Source organism: Pseudopipra pipra, chromosome 5, assembly GCF_036250125.1.
Source record: "Pseudopipra pipra isolate bDixPip1 chromosome 5, bDixPip1.hap1, whole genome shotgun sequence".
NCBI classification, from domain to species: domain Eukaryota; kingdom Metazoa; phylum Chordata; class Aves; order Passeriformes; family Pipridae; genus Pseudopipra; species Pseudopipra pipra.
Window position 1 is genome coordinate 41,674,361 of NC_087553.1, and position 19,952 is coordinate 41,694,312.

At 35.9% G+C, this 19,952-nt stretch overlaps 1 protein-coding gene across 2 annotated transcripts in view; it reads right to left on the reverse strand.

The window, feature by feature from the left end:
- LEMD3 (LEM domain containing 3) overlaps positions 1 to 19,952 on the reverse strand; it is a 42,925-nt gene that overhangs the window by 11,931 nt on the left and 11,042 nt on the right. For both annotated transcript variants that reach the window (XR_010430787.1, XM_064655752.1), the window contains exons 2-9: positions 15,614 to 15,651; positions 13,123 to 13,186; positions 6,488 to 6,555; positions 4,472 to 4,551; positions 4,243 to 4,391; positions 2,390 to 2,491; positions 1,281 to 1,383; positions 875 to 1,053 (exon numbers count right to left, since the gene is read on the reverse strand). Coding sequence is in view for 1 of the 2 variants with exons in the window: in XM_064655752.1 (XP_064511822.1) it covers positions 875 to 1,053; positions 1,281 to 1,383; positions 2,390 to 2,491; positions 4,243 to 4,391; positions 4,472 to 4,551; positions 6,488 to 6,555; positions 13,123 to 13,186; positions 15,614 to 15,651 (783 nt within the window). In the remaining variant the exon portion in view is untranslated. The remainder of the gene's footprint in view (positions 1 to 874; positions 1,054 to 1,280; positions 1,384 to 2,389; positions 2,492 to 4,242; positions 4,392 to 4,471; positions 4,552 to 6,487; positions 6,556 to 13,122; positions 13,187 to 15,613; positions 15,652 to 19,952) is intronic.

Here is a 19,952-nt window from a genome sequence, read left to right on the forward strand (position 1 = left end):
CTTTCACACTCAGGCACAGATAGAAATGAACATTCCTTTTTTACTGCAAACTAGAATTCAAGACTTACAGTTTCAATTTTTCATTGACCAAAATAAAAGTAAACCACCCCAAAACCTGAAGCTTAACATGAAGAAAGGCAGAAAGAAAAAGAACTAGGAAAATATGACCACAGTAGACAGACAACTGCAAACTCACTAGATTCTTGCCACTTGGTTTCACAATAAAGCTAAAAGGTCACAGAACACTGCAAAACCCATTTATGACAACAGCCTTCTCTATTAAAGCAAATGCTTTACACCACGAAGCTTGAAAAACAAATGCACAGTGTAGAAAAACATTTATGACAGAGAGGAGGCACTACGAGATGTTCAAAATGCACATTCTCCTAATTGAGGAATCTTTTGTCCCAGCAGTTTCCCTTTCAAAATAAACATCTCTTCCTCCTAACTCCATCTTTAGGTACCTGACTGATAACAGTAAGAAACTCAAGCCTGCAAGATGCAATTTATCTGCTGTCAGATACAACGAATTACATTACTTCCAGTAAGTGTAAGGCATGTCAGAATTTGACCAACTAAAGAGTATTTTTTTTTAATTCATGAAAAGGAACAAGCAACTCACTTTGGCTACTTGCCCTCTGTGTCTTTCTGCAGTAGCTATAACAGAACGGCTCATTTTCCTTGAAAACAAGGCAGACACAATGCACAGAAAAAGTCTATAGAACAAGATAACAGAGAAATAACACTAACAGTTCATAACAATCCTTAAATGTGTGAGAGAAAACAAACCTTTCAAGTTCAAGCAACAAAGTACTATTTAGAAGTTAGATGCAGAAATTAAAACAACTATAGTTGCAAAATATAACTTCAATACCTTGGCCTTGCCACACTTTTGATGGTATTACTAAAATTTTGTCACATGCTGCAGAAGGTTGCATCCACTTCCAAACCAAGAACTCGGCACCACCTATTCTTCGTGTCTCTGTGCGAACTCTAGATTCATTTGCTGCAAGAAAGTCAACTGCTCGATTCCAGACTTTATTCATTTTCCTCCTTAAAAATTGAAGCAAGAATTACAAAGTTAGCAATAACAATCTGCATAGTTGACATCCAGCATGTAAGAGAAATCCAATACTTTTCCCCCCACCTGTGTCAATAAGAATCTCCAAATATTACAGTGTGCAACCTACTGAAATTAACTTCGTTAACTGACCCATTTATTTTTACTGATTTTCCCTCTTTACACATAAGGAAATTCATTACTCCTAGTGAGAACATACCTGTCCTGAGGAGGTATTAGAGAATCACGCACATGTAAAACTGGCATGTAAGGCTGTAACTCTTTATTTTCTGAACATGCCTCACTGTGGCTTCTTAGAACATCTGAAGACATCATAAAAAAAAAAACCAAACTGATAACTATGTAGTTCATGTAAACATTAAAAAAGTATCAATTCTGGCAATGAACACCTACTCAAGATCCCTCCCAATTTAGTAGTTAAGGTTTTCTGGCATTTTGAAACATTTTCTTTCCCAGCCATGCTGAAGGCAAATTAAGAAAACTAAGCAAGCACAATGCATCCAAGTATCCTAATAACTTTGAAATAAAGGAAGAGAGCTCTTACTCTTGATTGGTACTTTTAAGTGTTAGCAAAGACAGTCATCTTTAAAAATAAAGTGCTTTCCCTCCACCTCAACAAAAATTGATTTGCAAACAAAAAATGTAGGAAAATGGTAAAAACAGGAAAACAGTTCTGATTCATCTACCATCTCTGTATTTATGGTGACTACCATAGATGAAAGTAATAGAACAATTTAAGTAAAAATGCAGCCCAAAACAGAGCTTAAAAACTACAAACACAAACTATTGCAAACACTGTGGCTTCAAGTAGAAAGGCAGGATTTCAGAACTCAATCATGCATTCCATTTTAGCAACATAATTTCTGCTCAAAGTAACTCATTAAAAAGCTGCTTTTTCTATGAAAAACCATTAAGGATGGAATTGAGGGCTAACACATTTTTGGAGCAGATATTTTAACTGAAAATGGCTGAAAAAACAGATACAGAAAGCAACATGTCGCCATGCTTCTAGTAAACAAACATCACATTTGTATTTGTTTTCAATATAGGATAAAATACTACTAAGTCAATGGGAATTTTATAGCCATATTGATGCAATTCACAAATTACAATCTTTATTGTAATTTGATTAGGTTTAAAGGATAGTTGGTGTCTTTTAAAAAAAAAAAGCAAACAAAAACATGTGAATCACACATTTGACCAAGAACTCTAACAGCACTGGCTACCAAACAGAAGAAAATATAATTGAATGAGTGTCAGTTCTTTGAAAGCTTATACATACATCAGATGTGACTCAAGAAGCCATACCTATGATTTTTACCACCATATCATACATCTGCTTCGTTTCTTCTTCCTCTTTTGCCCAACGGTACTTCATGTAGTGTAAGACTCCCCAAACCATCACTATACCTGCATTAAGATGCATAATACTCTTTAAACAGTATTAGAACATCGGTTATTTAACAAAGATTACAAGGCACAATTCAAAAGTTGGTTGAACTATCTAACAAGTACTAAAACTAGTAAAATACATTGTACTTGCTGTCAGTGTTTTACACAGAAACACAAACTCTTCCTTCCACTTTGAAAAGAAGTTACTTTTAGAAAAACATTCACTGTTTTAACAACAGCTTGGTATCTCCCAGGACTGTGATTTTAAATTTTACCCATTAGTGAAGAAAAACAGTAAAACAATTACACTAGGAAAATTCAAAGTCATATTAACAGTCACATAAACTGACAATCAAGAACATGTTTAGATTTTAAAATGCACAATATTCTTTAATTGATAGAAAAGTCATATGCTTTAGATATACTGGTCAAAGCAAATTAACTTGGACTGCTTCAGTTCAGCTACAGATTTGTATTTATTGCAATGAAGTACTTCATGCTCTTTTTCTATTACTTTGAATATTATTCCAAAAAGGACAATCTGGTTAGGAAGGTCAGCAGCATAAGTTGAAAATAAAGTTCTTATTCCTTCTTCTATCTCTCTGAGGGCACCACTACACCTGCGATCAATTAACAATATAAAAAAAATCAAACCCGAACCCACACATACACAATTTATAATTTTGTAGTTTGTTTCATATATCAGTAACCATAAGGCAGTTTTAACTGATATATCAAAGAGACTGATGGACATCATTTTAGGCCAAAATGACTGTTAGCTAATGACAACACATCTAACATGTATGCAGTAGTTTATTTTTCAAAAGGTGCTCCATATTAATGTTAACTACAGGTGAGACATGAGGCAATTTGCTCAGCATGATTAAGACCAGTGGTTGACTCGGATACAGAGTTTTATCTCCACATCCCAATTCAGTCCTTGTATTGACTGTTATCAGAAAGACAGCAATCTGGGACAGTTTGCCTTTGATTCTTTTGGTTCATCAAGAGGCTACTGAAGGAGGTCTCAAGTCTTCTCCTCATAAGCAAGACATTGTTAAGACACTGGGATAAATGATTTTTTAAATATTCAATAGGTGAGATGAACTTTGCATCTTCAATATTATTATCCAGCCACATGGAAAGGAGTGAAGTGTCTGCACTCATTTGTACCCTGTTTTTATGCTGCATAGTTTTCAGTATGGCTCAGAATAAAATAAACTTGGATGAATTTGAAACTCAATCAAAGAACTATCAAAGATTAAATTAATTAGTCTTACTGAAGGATTACATACATTTTTTACAACATACTCTTAGAGGCAAGAATTTTTGGTGACAACCATGTTAGATATCCAACCTTTCCTAAAACTAGGAAGATCATCTTTTCTGTAGTTACATTTCTGAAGTTCAACAACAGTGAAATATCCTCAAAATTACATCTCTTATGTCTTTTTACTGCTTTTTCTAATCAGTTCCACATGGAACTTTTGAAAGCCACAAGATATTGCTTTGGGAACAGGGAAAAAGACAGAGTTTCCAAAGAATGAGTATGTTCAGCTGATTACAGAAGCAGATGATAGCAACCGGTGTGAAGACAGGGTGGCACAACAGAAGTGCAAAGTAAATTGAATTTTAATCAAGACACTGATAGAAACTCCAAGTTCTGTGGCTGAATAAAAACTTTCTCTAAACGTGCTGTTTACTTTTCCTTGTGCATTTAGATAAATACAAGTTACAACAAAAAAATCTTGACTGTTTTATTAACTTACCCAGGAGCAATATTGATAATCTGTGAGTTACATTAACAAACGCACGGCGAAAACGACACCTGAAAGACATCTTTGGACTAGTGGATTCCAGGTACTTCACATCTGTCACATTAGTGACATTCATCTCATTAGGGTCATTGCTGAGACACCTATTAAAAAATATACAGTACTTATGAAAAATGATACATTCTCTTAGAACAAATTAAGCTAAGAAATAAAGACCACTTACTTTATGCCAACATCTTCCCCACTATTCAAGATCCATTGTAATGCTTTGTTAAGTACACTTTCATATTCTGGATCTAAATTCTGTCAAAATACAATATTAATGAGTAATTTCATAAATAACCGGGAAGTTATCATGCCACAATAAAACTCAGATTCTGCACAGATTAGTAGCCAAAACAATGTTGTTTTGTTCCTGATTCTTCAGATTTTGAGTAAGTTCACTGCACAAAGTAAATTTATATATGCTATGAGCAGTTATCAGACTCACCAGTACCCCTCATACTAAGGACTGTTTGAAAAGTCAAGCCACGTTCACTGTTTAATTAACAATTCTAATCTACAAGAAGAAAACAATTATTCAGCCACTAGGCGGCGCTCACTGAAAAAAAAATCTACTCCAAGAATAAAACTCCAAACAGATCCAAACTCTGCTGGAAACGGGTCTTGTAAAAGCAGTTCTATGCTCTGATCTTTTTTAAGAAGCTTGAGTAAAATCAGGTTTTACTCATATTTTGCAAACAGTTCAGTATTCGTAGATCAAGAACTGACATCACTATTTAGACATTGACTTTTTTTTACTTTTAATTATTTGGTATCGACTCTAATAGGAGAGTATCCACTTCTGTCTGAGCTAGGCTGTCTCCATAGCTCACCTTGCGTGTTCTTTTGCAGAAAAAGAAAAGCAAAATGGAAGTTACTATTATATTTGAAATTGCACTCCCAAAAAAAGATTTATTTCCATCTTTCCTTTGAACCTCACATAATGTAACTTGCCTAGAATTAAAGCATAAGCACATAAAAACCCAGTAACTATTTCAGTTTGAGATTAAAGTATGAAAAAGTAACCGAACACAGAAATTCTGTAAAGGAGTTATACTCCCAAAATGAGGAACTGTAGGGTTAAATGAGACTTCCTGCAAAGTGACAAATTTTCATATTAAATTTGAGCTTCCCAGCAGAGCTAAAACAGTTATGATAACAACTGTCATTCTTTCAGAGTAACAGACAGTCAAGACAATCAGTTCTATGGCATCAACTTAATTTTTTCCACAATACAACTGGTTTTAACAGATGTAGATCATAATTGCCAAACTATAAACTAGTGTTAGCAACTTCTTTGGGATGCTCTCAAACATTGCCCCTTTTTGTCTACTAAGTAAAGGATTGCCAAAATGTAGAATTTCTACAAATTTGCATATTACATATACAAATGTATATGTACATTTACATGTATATGTACATGTAAATGTATATGTACATTAACTCCTCCTCATCCAATCAAAGAAATCTACTCTCAGCCTCTTAAATGCTTCAAGTAGTTTTCCACTGTAGGGTACACCAATATTGGCTAAAATAAACCCTAGAGCTGTCAAGACAAGGCAAGAGTTCTCTTTTATTTGGGGAGTAAGGCAGGAGAATGACAGCAGGGAGTGGGATTTCATACTACTACACACTGATCAAATTAGCAAAAAGGCCTTTTTTCGACCATTTCTATTTAAATGAATTAGTGGCCATCAAAGAATGGCCTCTCCACACAGCTGCTGCCTGTCAGTCTCTCTGCACAGATCCACATGTCGACCCCTCTTCACAAAGAAAGGAAGACAGTATACTTTATACTAAGTCTCAAAAACCAGTATACTCGTTTCTGGAGAAGCTTCTAGATATTTGAATTTTATAAGTTTATTATTTTTATGTTGGTCAACTATCTCCATCAATCCAAATCATGTCCTGGTGTTTGAATGAAAGGGAAAAAAAGCCCTGCATGCCATTGAAGCACTACTAGTTACACTTTCATTGAAATTAAGCCAGTTTCTTTCACCTTCCCTCTCCTCAAATATTCCCTACATCCCCAAATAAAAATTATATGTAGCACATGTTAAAGCCATCAATTCCAAACATTTCCAAATAATACTAAGTAAAATTTTAGTCAATACACTAGATATGAAACCAGGGCCTTACAAATTGTAACTTATACAAATCTTACATACAACCAATTAAAAGTACCTCATTTGCTTACTTTTAAATATGCAGCTGCCTCCTGGACGGTAAGGTTTCTTTGAACAGAGCTGCCGCATTCATGTTCCCCTGGTAAAATGAAAGCTTTTGTTTATTTTGATCTATAATTACTGCATTATATAAAATAAAATCACCTAAACGCAAGTTTCCGGTTAACATAATTTACACAAGCAGCAGTAGCACAGTAATTCTCATAAGTTTCATTAACAATATATAAATTTCTCTGCATAAATTTCTCCTTCAAAGAAAGTCTAAAAACCCTGATGATTGTCAGAGCTAATAATATGTACAAATCACATCAATACAACTTCATGTACTGCTCAAAAAGTGTATTTCAGTATTTACACCAAAAGTAGAAAAAAAGGTAGTATGAAGAACTACGAAAAGGACATTACCACAAAACAGTTGCTGTACCCTGACTCAACTTCTAAATAATTCCCATTTACTCTGAGACGTGTATCATCCGTTATAGAGACCAGGTTCCAGTCACAACACATGCATAATAATATTTCAGGCACTATGAAGTTACTACATTTTAGATTGGTATAGTTATCACAGTAACTCATCACCTGCCTGAACACACACAAAATCTCACTATGGTCTGAAACTGGTGCTTTTACCATCTCCTAATTGATTTTGAATGTATGCAGAAGTAGCCAGGAAATAAGGTATATGCATAGTCAGTCTGCATAGCAACATGCCATCACATATCTGATCTTCTTTGCTAAACTAAAGGTACATGATTCATAAAAAGTGACAGTCATACCAACACAAAGTCATACAGAGAAAGAAAAGGTCTAACACCAGGTTTTCATCTATCACTAGGCCATCATTTCTGAAGAACTATCAGCAAGTGGCAAATCACTGTTTTCCGATCTTTCATAAAAAAAAAAAGAAACCTAAATCTTGACATCTGTAACTACGCTTTTACTGTGCCAAAACAATGACAGGAAACAACAAATCCAGTCTTTCACTGGCTCAGGGTTACACCTGCCTTACCTTCTTGAAGCTATACCAAGTTGTATTCTTCCCAAAGGTATAGCAAGGCTATGAAAATTTAAGATACTTGTGCTTATATAAAATGTAAACCTTTGCTTATATTGGAATACTCTTTAAAAAGAGCAGCTTCAAGTACTAATTCCCTACACAAATGAGAACGTTCAATGCAATGTAAGCAAAAATTAGGAAACAGTAGCAAGTTATGGAGAAGCACCTTCATGTCTCATTCACAGTAGGGAGTGCCAGAGAACTAAGTGTTTCTATGAAGCCAAAGTCCTTCTCGGACTGCTAAAGTCTTGTTAAAGTACACTTCAACAGATTTAAGTGAACTTGGTCTTGCAAGCACATTATCATAACAGGCGTGCTCTTCTCTTACCGTTGGGATATAGAGAGATAGGAAAAGCATTTTAAAGAATGTTCAGATGCTACCTGGCCTAGAAGTGCTGCTGGAACTAAGCCTGCATGCATGCATGTATTTTGAATCAAGCACTGAGCAGAACACTTTGCAAGATGTTTCACTTGATAATTAACATGCAATGTCTTAGACGTTCAAAGTGCCTGAGTCTACTGTTATAGCAAATCTACAGAGATCAAAACTACTGCTGAAAATTGGTACCACTTTTGCCAAAAACCACTCTACTTTTAGAACTCAGCACCTGAATTGGAGTTATGGGTTGTTCTTGTACATAATTTAGGCAGACATTCTTTTTGTACAGTATAAACTCTACAGCCTATAAATTTAGATGTGTAATCATCAGTGATTTCATGTTTCAAGATTAGCAGACTTGAAATAACTATATATCATACTCATACAGTCTCTGGTGTAAACATACTGTTCTATTTGCCTTCTTCCAAGAATTATGTTTATGCAGGACACAACCAGCACACGGACTTCACAGCTTCTGGTCTCATCTTGAGAAATCAGAAGACAGTTTTCTCTCAGTCATGCTTCTGAAATTTTTTTCAGACTATATTCCCTCTGAACAAGTTTAACAATCAAAAACACCTTTGCTGTCTGGGCTCTGACAATGTCTAAGGCCCATCAGTTCAAATTTCCCTCACACAATACTGGGTGGGGGGGGGGGGAAGCAGGAGAGGAATAAAAATCCCTTTCATCTTGCCTCCCACTCTCAAAACAAGTAAGCTAATCAGAGTTATGAAGTTTCAGTCCTATACAAAAAGCTACTGGAGATGCAGTTTCTCATTCCAACACATTTATTGCTGAGAACCATTTAGCAGCTTTCTTCTAAAAAACTCATGAATTTGAAAGCTTACAGAAAGGCATTTCACAATTCAGACAACCTTCTGTTTTACTGTAACAGCAGGATATTCCTATATGCCATTTCAGTCACTGCTTTAGCTAATAGTTCTTCAAATGAAGGCTTACTTTGAATAACTTAGGTACAATCATTAACCACTTAGCCTGGAAACCCACTTTCCATAGTCTGAGCCAAAAATGTTTCCCAGCTGTTCCATTTGAGGCCCTATATCCAGGAATAAAACTGAAGCTCAGACAAAAAAAACTTTACACAAGTTTGCTGCAAGATACCTCTGAGTTCTTTGTAAAAACTGCCTCTCTGTTAAAATGTCTATTGCAAGTTTACAGAAAGCATGGATCTTTCTGCTTGAACTTTTCTTGGGCACAGATCACTAATTTCAGCTTCAATCAAAGAACCATTCTATTTGCTTTCATAGGGAGGCAAAAAGTAACATCCCAGCAAGGATCACAAAACTACTCTTTAGTTTATGTTAGTGTACTTGGGCAAGCCACGTAAGAAGTTGAGGAGTTGTCCTAGAAATACTACCAAAAAGCAACTAAAGCTTCTAAAGAAATATTTAAGTCAGTTGTCTCAATTGCTTCTAATACAGAAACCAAGTCAGATCTCCTTTCCCATGCAGATTATAATATTTGAAACTGACTTCCATTTAGGCATTTAACTTATGAACTGCAGCATATTCAAACAGAAATATTCTGGTTTCTATAACTGCTTTACACTGTAAATAATTTTCTCATTTGGTACCAAAACCCAGTGGAAATCTAATTCTTCAAGGAAGACATGGATTTAAGCACAGATCCCTAGTTTACAGCTTGACGTGATACAGTCAATCAACACAAAATAAGCAATGTACAAGGTCTCACATTTGCAGGTTACTTGCAGCAGGACACTAAAGTGGGGAGCTGAAGAAAAACAGGAGCAGAACACGTTGCAAGAGCAAGTAAGAATGCCCAATCTCCCAAAGGCAAACTCAAAAGCTGAGTAACACTGCAGAACATCAGAACTTGCTAAATTTGTTCAATCACTGGTATCAATTACCGTATCAATTACCTGAAGAACTTAAGATTAAGGAGAGTGACAGAACAGAGAGCCTGTGACAGCAATCAAATACAGTAGCTGACACTTGAAATTAATATTAAGTAATATTTAGTGCTTTGCCAGGATTTTCTTGCAGCCATGCATTTAACAGTAAGCCTTATTACATATGAAAGCCTAATTCACCCCTGCATCTCAAGGACCTGTGCTGTGCATTAGGTTAGAAGGAAAACATCTAAATCCAACAGGTGATCACACCATAGAGAATGCCAAGCAAAAGAAACTGCTAACTAAAAAATCCTTTATCTACAAGAAAGAAGGGTCATATCTAAGGGTAGCTGGCTGCTTCTTGTGGATATACTGGTTAGGTTTATTCCTTTTGCAAGTCTGAGTGAAAATGGATGTGATCTATTGAATCTCTCCATGAAAGACCAAGACATCCCGTAATTAACATATGCCTGAAGAAAGTCTAATTTAAATAAAGCGGGTATTTTGATTTAGTAGAAAGTGTTAGGCACTGAAATATATACTGTCTATAAAAAGTTGCTGTTTTGAAGAATGGCTAAACTATTCAAGACAAGAACACAAACTTCAACTGAGACCTGGATGAGTCTCCCCTTAGTGTCTTATGAGGTAGACATTATGCACTGTAGGTTTGGCAGACTAGTAATTCTGAGAACAGTGATGCATTAAAAGGTAATCTATTTTTATACAGGATAATTAAATAATTTCACATCATATCAGAGCATCGCAGTACAGAATAGGTATCTACAGCTGGAACACAGTACATTAAGTCAAATAAAATTAATGAACTGATATGCTTTTTGTTTCTTCATATTCTACCTTCTAAAAGCCCCCTCACTCTCCAATTGAAGTTGACAAGGCAAGAAACTAGCTCAGTAAAATTATAAGAAATCTAATAAAACAGAACTAAAAATCAAATTTTGAAGGGACCATCTTTATGGTAGTCAAGATCTTGAATAACAGAACAGATTACTTCAGGTTTCCAGCCTGCCTTTTTAATATTAATAGTTATAACATGAACAAATGACTCATAGCCAAGTATGAAATGAGAGAAACTTTTCCAAGTATGCAGAGAGACCTGAAAAGCACCATTTTTATTAAAACTATATTCCTTAACTTCTGTCTCTTTTGAAGTGGGGCACTATGTACACCAAAATCCTGTATTTCCTTTGCAGTTTTCTCTGTTTTATGCCTTTTAAACAGCTTCCAGATATTGTGCCATGTCTACATCAATATGGTATTCAAAAATGGATGGCAGACTTCTTCCTCTCATACCTTAAGAAACTTGGCATTGAGGATAACTTCTGTCTAACTGGAGATGAATTATGACCTCCTTCAGATGGTATGAAAGTTACTCTCCTGAGCAACCAGGAAATCTCACAATATAGCTTCAGTCTGTATCATCTCTTCAGGGTTATCATTAACCAGAAAGGATAGCTATATTTTTTGAAAGGCATCATTGAAGATCCTCTTGGTCAGAAACAGACTAACAGAGAGTAATGCACCTTTGAGATCTGGGGAAGAAAGCAGCTATCTTGGAGCACACAAATTCCTTCTCATAAGGCAGAGAAGCAAATATTTTTATAGGTCTACATGCATTTAAATAAGCCCCAGCTAATGAAGAAAATTCCCTTCCTTTCACAAATGTAGAAATTAGGTGTCACACCTAAGGCAAGTTTACCGTATGGCCCTTGGAGGGCCAGATGACACACTAAGCAAAACCAGCAAGCTGTTACACTCTCTTCAAAAAACAGAGGGAAGCAGCATGACAATGATCAAGCAAGGAAAATCAGCTTGAACACTGAGCTGAAACATGCTGTATGTCAGGCAACAAAGATGACTACGGGATTAGAGCATCTCTCTTTTGAGGACAGGCTGAGGGAGCTGGACCTGTTCAGCCTCGAGAAGAGGCAACTGAGAGGGGACCTTTTCAATATCTGTAAATATCTGAAGGCAGGGTGTCAAGAGGATGGACCCAGGCTCTTCTCAGTGGTTCCAGGCAACAGGACAAGAGGCAGGGCAGAAACAGATGCACAGGAAGTTCCACCTGTATATGAGCAAGAACTTCTTTACTGTGCGGGGTAACCACGCACTGGAACAGGTTACCCAGAGAGGTTGTGGAGTCTCCCTCACTGGAGATATTCCAGAACCATCTGGACACAATCCTGTGCAATGTACTCTAGGATGACCCTGCTTGAGCAGGGAGGTTGGACCAGAAGACCCACTGTGGGCCATTCTGTGAGTTTGTAATGTAAACAAAAAGAAATGTGTGGGGTTTGTCCAAACATATATTTATGTGCTGCAGATATTGTAAATGCTCTGGAAACAAAAGCTTTCTGCTGGAAGATTATTGTTGCAATGTGAAAGGTATTACAAAGGTGGTCAACTTTCTCACAGATTTTCTATAAAGCCTTGAGATATTGAATTGTTGGTTTCATATCTGACACAGAGTTGTTTCCACATTTTTTTATGTTTGAGAAATGTCTGTGGCACCTGATAACAATGACAAAGCTTTCTTGGTGAAACCTGCTGTTGCAAAACAAAGAGTTGGCACAAAGACCAGTAAGGCTTCTTAAAAACATTATGAATTAAATAAGCAAGAATAATAAAAATGGCTTAATAGTCATGTAATAGACTCAACTGTAATTCGCATTCACCAGAGGCCAAAGTTATAAACACAGCCCTAACTTTACCATTTCCTGATTGCGATGTGTAAGTTATCTGCGCAGTTTAAAGTTGTGTTCATTACGACTCTGGATAAAACCACCCTATTTTTTACTTTGAATATTCAATAATACTAATCCTAAACACCATCTCTGACACATTACTATACACAGCACTTTTCGTTACTATGTAATTAATATGGTTAAGTTGGACCTTTTAGTCTAACAAGGCAAACTTGTTCTACCACTGCTATTCACTTTATTAGTAACCATTTTATCATTGTTGCAAAATATTTTGGTTTTCACCTTAGTGAATTAACAACCTTTAAAAAACCCCCACATATTCCTCTCCATAAAGCAAATTTAAGCCTTTTAACAAAATCAGATTAATAAAGCATTAAGGTATTAGATCAAAAACCCCACGGGATCACAGTATTCAACAGCCTATCCCATTAACTAACAAACATTGCAACAAAAGGTGCCACACTGTGTAAGTTGTTAAGTGAACTAGAAACAGGATTTCTAGTTTCCCAATACAGAACTCTAAATGGCTATCACTTGTTGCAAATCACTATGTGAGCACTGACTTCTTTGTAGCTGTTGCCAAACACTGTATCACAATATTTTTAAAGTGTTACCTGCTACTTGTGCCAATTTGTCATGAAGCGCATACAAGCTCTTCATGAGGTTTCTTTCATGTTCCTGGAATTAGAAAAACATATTTATGTCAAAACAAACAGTAGTAGAGATATACTTTTTTCCATTTACCCCAAAAATCTTTATATACCATGAGAAAAAAAATGGGTTTTACACATACAGGTAGAAAGCTGTAATGTTTCGCACATCAGCAATGATGCAGGCAACGTATTTTGAATCTAAGTATTCACTCCATTGAATTTTCAGGTCTTGACTGAAACTAAACTAGATTGTAGTGTGGACTCCAATGGATCTGCCAGCTAAAAGCAACTGATCAAAAGGTTATTTTGATACTACTGAAAGAATAGTGAAATGACCCAAAAGAAATTTCTGTTTTGTTTGGGGTGGCTTTTTGATAACTACTATGTAAAAATAAGAGTTTTATTCTTAAATGTGCAGAGACATTTCATACAAGCCACACTAAAGTACTGGTCACATTCTGGCATAAAATTCCAAGCAAAGGAAGATTTCTACTGTCTACCTTCAAACTACAGTAACTTAATTTAAAAAACAAACAAACAAAAAACAAAACAAATGCAAACCACAACAGAAAGCTGTGTACTATACAATCTTGTTGATACTTCCTGCATACGTCACTAATATAAAAAGGCCTAATTCCCAAAATAAGCATGAATATGAGATATAATTGTTACTTGCAGGGGAGTTAAACTTACCAAGATATGAGCAATTTCATTAAGATATATCCAGGAACATTTTATTTAGAAGGAAATATTCAAAATACAGACAAAGAACATGTAATTAGGTACACATACAATTGCATCCACCAAAAGCCATTCTGAAATGTTGGGCTTGAAGTTTTATCAAATGGCTGAGTTAAGACTAGAGCCTCCATTCAAAAAACTATGCAAGAAAAGTAATTTTCCAGTTTGTGCATCTGCTGATTATACTCACGTTGGAAAAAAAAAAAAACACATATTAAGCTCTATTCCCTGATTCACTAGCACTGTTGACATAATTTTAAAATGTGAATGGTCCAACTTTTTTTTGTAAGAAAACTGATACCAAAAAAAGCAGAATATTTCTTTCATTGATCAAACAATTGACAAATTATTTCCCATTGGCATTACCAACAATTACCAGCACCCCCTCTCCCTATTCTGGCACTACAAAACCATCATTGAGATTAAATTGATGTAGTTGGTGCCTCAGGAAACAAACCAACCTTACTAACTCATTTCCTGGCTGGAAAACAGTAGGCATGGCATAAGAGGAAAAACAGTCCTTCAGCACACACACACCACCAGCTGTACTTCAAGTTCCATTTATTTGCCAGTAGGTACATCCATGACTTCATTAATAGCTACACTGAAATGGACATGTGAAATACTGTTGTGACCAACTTTTTCCTTTTTCAAATTAATGATTGGGCCACATAAAGGACAGAACTAAACAGTATAATCTTCATAGCTAGCAATCAAGCATGGAATACAATTACTATGGAACAGTGCCATAAAAACAGGAGAAAGTAACATACAGAACAGGTTCTCAGGCTGTCACGTCCAGTATACAAGATGCATTCTCTCTGCACTACTAAAGTAATTCTGAAAGAATGCCCAGAATTTACCCAACAAAATTCAAAAGATTCATTTGTTCAAAAGAAACATTTTCTATCCAAAAAACTAGCCAAGGCTACCTACTTAATATGCTATTATTCACTTCTGGAGAGTTCAATCCTAGACATGAGGAAGAAAAACAACAACTCACACCAAACAAGAAAAAAACAAATCTCAAACAGTAAACAAAAAAAACACAAAAAACCTCCAAAAAACCAAAATCCTCCACAATTCTCTTGCAATACTTGCTCATATATGCCTAGCAAAAGCAGATCATTACGTTTACAGCCCAGGTCAGAAGAGAGAATCACCAGAATGCATGCTGCAGAATTAAGAATAATACAGATAGCTTCAATGGTGAGATCTCAAAAATGGGTAGCCTGATATTTCAGAAGAAAAAGTGAATATAGGAACAAGTAACAGAAAGTGAAAAAGACAAACTTTTAAATCCATTTTCTGAAGGATGCTAACCCTTTCTCTCTTATAGCACTAAGTAAGATTCTGGAGTTTCATGTCAATCATCTCTTACCAGCTGTGCTTTCAATGTTCAGAAGCCAAATGGTAACAGTAAGAGACAGACTACCAAATTTAGTCTCAAAATTTACAACATTTTTTTTTTTACAACACAAATTATGTAATATTTTCTTAGTATATAAAGCAACCAGCATGCCACAGCCAAATTTTGTAATCCTAGTTATATTGCCCAAGATGGAAAACAAAAAATTAAAAACATCAGTTACGAGAAGTGCATTTATTTCATGCAAAATATTCTAAAACTGCAACATTCTGAACAGATCTATATTGCTTTTATACAATCATGTGAAAGATCAAAATCTCACTATTAAGTGGTTTTACTTACTTGTATTTTCTGTAGTTCTTCACTAAAAGGATTCTTGACTGTCAAAAAAAGAAAAAAAGTAATTCACTCTATAGAGTCTGAAAACACTAAAAAGGTATACCAACAGTGTAGCTTTATGACAACAATATAATAGTTAGATAAAAACAAAGTCCATAATATGACAAATAACAATTAGACATCTATTAACCTTTGCCCTAACTCTGCATTTGATAATGCAGTATAATAGCATTAAAGTTGAACCAGAATTTTGCATGCCTGCAAATTTCACAGCTTTTCCCACCAAAAAAAAATTGTGCTTGCCATTTGCCAAACTCTTGCTTTAATAACCCAATTGCATTGAAATAAAAATTTGAAGGCTTTACATTTTAGTGTCCAGTTTAAAAAAGTAAAACCACTTTTTGACTAAGCACTAATGCACGCAACAAAGCTCTACAACTCAGCATTTTCTGTTTTAACAAGAGACAACACACTGAGAGCTCATGCACTCCTATACGTAAAGATAGCCACAAAACATCGAGTTGTCTCCCCAACAGTCATCTCATTGACAATATCTTGATTTCTGAACCATAACCATGATTAAACTGATCCATTCATTTAGTTATAAATGGGAAATGTAAGAGGAATATAAAGGTGGACATACTAGATCAAATCATGGCAAGAGTTCTCATTTAGGAGAAATGGAAGATAGAAAAGAAACTAAGGACCAACTTAAAAACCAGGGTCCCCTAACCTTAGCCAAGTGTAACTCCATCTGGATAAGAAACTGAAAAAAAAAAACTTGTAAGAAAAAAATTAATTATTTGTAAAACAAGGTGATTTTTATTAACTGCACAAACTTCCATAGCACTCTTGGCAGCAGAAAGGTGTTGACCCCTTCACCTTAGTTTTGAAAGAAAGTTTTGAAGCAGGAACAATTACCATTTCTTTGCTCCTATATGTAGTAATGGTAAGGGTCTCACTGCTACAGTTACAACCAACAAATGATGTATAAAACAGAGGGACTATGAAAATGCTTTCTGAATGAAGAAAGCTTGCCTCCCTGTAACTTTGCAAACAACAGTCTGTCCATGTGCCTGGGCTCATAGGAAAATTAATCATGTTACCTACCCAGCAGCAATAAACACTGCAGGTTCTTCCAATACAGCAAATGGGGGAAAAAAACCCCAAACCACCCAAACACAGGGACTGGTTTTCACAGACGTCCAAATACTTGATACAGATATAAGATTAATTAAAGATGTTAGAAGCAGATACTGAAGATTCGTGCAAACCAAGCCCTCTATAGCATTTCATGATTTCATTATACAGGAGCAAATTCACAGTCATACCCTACTGGATTATCAAGCTACCAACTTAACAAGGTTTTATGTATTTCATTCATTAACTCAACAGAACATGCCCAGTACACTAAACTTTTAATCTGAATAGCCTCAAATAGGATTAGAGAAACAGACCAAGGCTTAAGATGACTGCCAACCTCCCAGTTTGATTGTTAGTTATCCAGACAAGGATAATTACGGTCTCCAAGGTCAGTCTCATTGAGCATACAGGAAATCTTGATTCATTGGAAGGAGGGTACACACACGAGACACAACTATGTGTAAGTTTCAGTAGACCTGACTGACATATTTTAGCACTGATGAAAGCCATGGAGCAAACACATATGCAATACTTTCATGACTAACTGTCAGCTGCAATTCTACATATGCTAGGGCAGCACAGCAATTAAGTGGAGACAATGGTGGTGGTTAGATTTTTCCAGCATCACAATCCCAGAGTAAAATCAATCTCACATATGGGCAACTTCATATTTAGATAAATTAACATCTCGAATTTAGGAAGCAAACCAAAGGAGACGTCAATGTTTGCCTCTCCTTCACAAATACATAGTGGTTACAGTGCCCAAGAAAACCAATCACCTCTCCTCCAAAATTACATATCACAAACATTTAACAATCCTTGTAATTTCTTATTTTAATTCACGCTGTAGGATTTCCATGAAATCCCTCTGAAGTTACTGATTTTATGGCAAGTTAAAGAATAAGTGAGATTTTATACATTTTATATAAGATGCCATACAGTTTAGGACAACTGATGCCTTAAGAGGCCAGTATACTAAATTCAACTGCAGCAATTTATCAGCAGCTACATATGCAATTAACAACTGTTAATCTATCTGCATCTATTTATCACATAACCTTGATTCACTTGAGTTAATAGGGCCACTCCTTAACTACTTCAGTAATTCCTCTTCTGAATCCACCCTTCTTTCTTTTGTCCAGAGTCTAAGCTCTTACCAAACCCTCCCACATGCTCCAGTCACAGATGTAAAGTTCCCATCTACTCCAAAATGTCTAAAGTATTTCAACATATTCCATCAACATTATTGGTTCAAAAGCTTTCTTGACAGTTTTTAAAATATGTAACTATAGTTGTAAGAGTGACAAGTTCTTGTTCTACCAAACTAAACATGAAATTAATAACTAATAGAAGGCATTCTTATGTGAGTATATCATACTTCCAAGGCTCTCCTCAAAAGGGGTTTGATATCTCTACTATGCAACAACAATTACCAGCCTTGGAAGTCGTCTATCAAGCTCACATTCTAATGGCTTCAAAGAACAAATTATCATCTACTCATACTACAAAGCTAAAAACAAGAGAGATAGGAGATTCCTGTTTTAGAAAACCGAGTGTTGTCCCTGAGGGTCTTCTCTCCAGATTAGCCAACTAACAACCACATCCACAGCTCCTAAATAAGGAGAGATGCAACTACCTGGACATGGCAATCCATTAGAACTCCCCAGACAGCAGCAAAACTGTGAGAAGCACGGCAGTTTTACCTGGCCACATGTACATATCAATACTAGCTGCAGGATAAACATGCTGAAGTATTTTTATCGGGAAAAAAAAACTCAAAAACTTGACAAAGGGCACCATACCAACTCCCTCAAAGCACTGTAATACCTAAACATTCCAAGCTTGGAAGCTTGACACAATGGGAGAAGAGCATTACTCCTGGAAAAGTGTAGTGGTAGTGAGATTCTTTGGTCAAACATCGAAGGAAACAAAAAGTAAGCATATCATGGGATGGCATCTTCACATGAAACTGGATTTCAGAACAGGAAGAGGTACACTATTTAAATCCAATTTTTAAGAAGTTTTCTTATTTAAATGCTAGTTAATCAAGAACAAGGCAACAAGATACCAAAAAGCCTGTGAAAGAAATCAAAGCAGCACACAAATACTGTCCCAGGTTGATGGAAAAGACTACTAATGAACCTCAGAAGTAACTAATTTACACATCTTGCTGTTGGGACAAGCTGTAAATTATGACTTACAGACTACTCGAATTTTTAAGAGTAGCAGAATTGGACAGTCTCAAAAACCAAAAAGTAACCAATACAAAGCTAAAGGTCACCACACAGCTCCAAAGCATTCCAGCCAAAGCTGTCAACAGAAATGCACATACCAAGCCATCTCACAGAGAAGCTCAATTTTAGGAACAAGAGTGTCAACATACAAAGTTAATGTGCACTAGAATTCTGCAGCCGCTATCTTTAAAAATAAAACCGCTCAGCACGACCATCTCTCATTTTCCTCCCTAATACATTGATAATAATTGCACATAGACACAGTACTTAGAAGGGTTCATTTTCTTCAGTAAGATAGACAGGGAGCACAAAGTGGAATTTCTCCTCTTTTTCAAAGCACGGTATAACAGACATGAAGTTACAGCCTAATTGCAGACATTCATGAGCACATAAGTCAACTTTCATAAAGTCTTAATGATACAAGTTCCAAAGACTGATATAGCTCCATAGGCAGTCATTCCTAGAAAGAAGATATGCACAAATAAAAATACCATTGCTTAGGACATAAGCGATAAGTGATTCAGTTACACTCTGGTCACCAAATTAGGATGCCAAAAAGTAGCTAATCCTTCCACTACAGCTATCTCCCAGATACTGTGGCACCTTGCCCTGAATAGTGTTACCATTCCTGCAGTTTCTGTATTCAATACACTACAACAGACAACACCAAAACCTCAGTGTGAAGGAACAGTTACATCAAGACAAATCACGAATTTAACTAGCCCGGAATCCTGCCTCCAGCAGTAGCAATAAGTTTTACTCTTTTCAGAGACATCGGTTCCTAACTGGAAGGGGGAAATAAACAGAACAATGGCAAAAATGAGTGTCAGAACATAACAATATAAAGTATATGCTGACAGAGAATAGTCTTCCTGTCAAAAAAAAACTTGCATCTCAGAAGCTTCCAGAGACAGACAGAAGTGGCTAGGTTTTTTTCCTCCCTGAAGTATCGACTCCAGAGTATT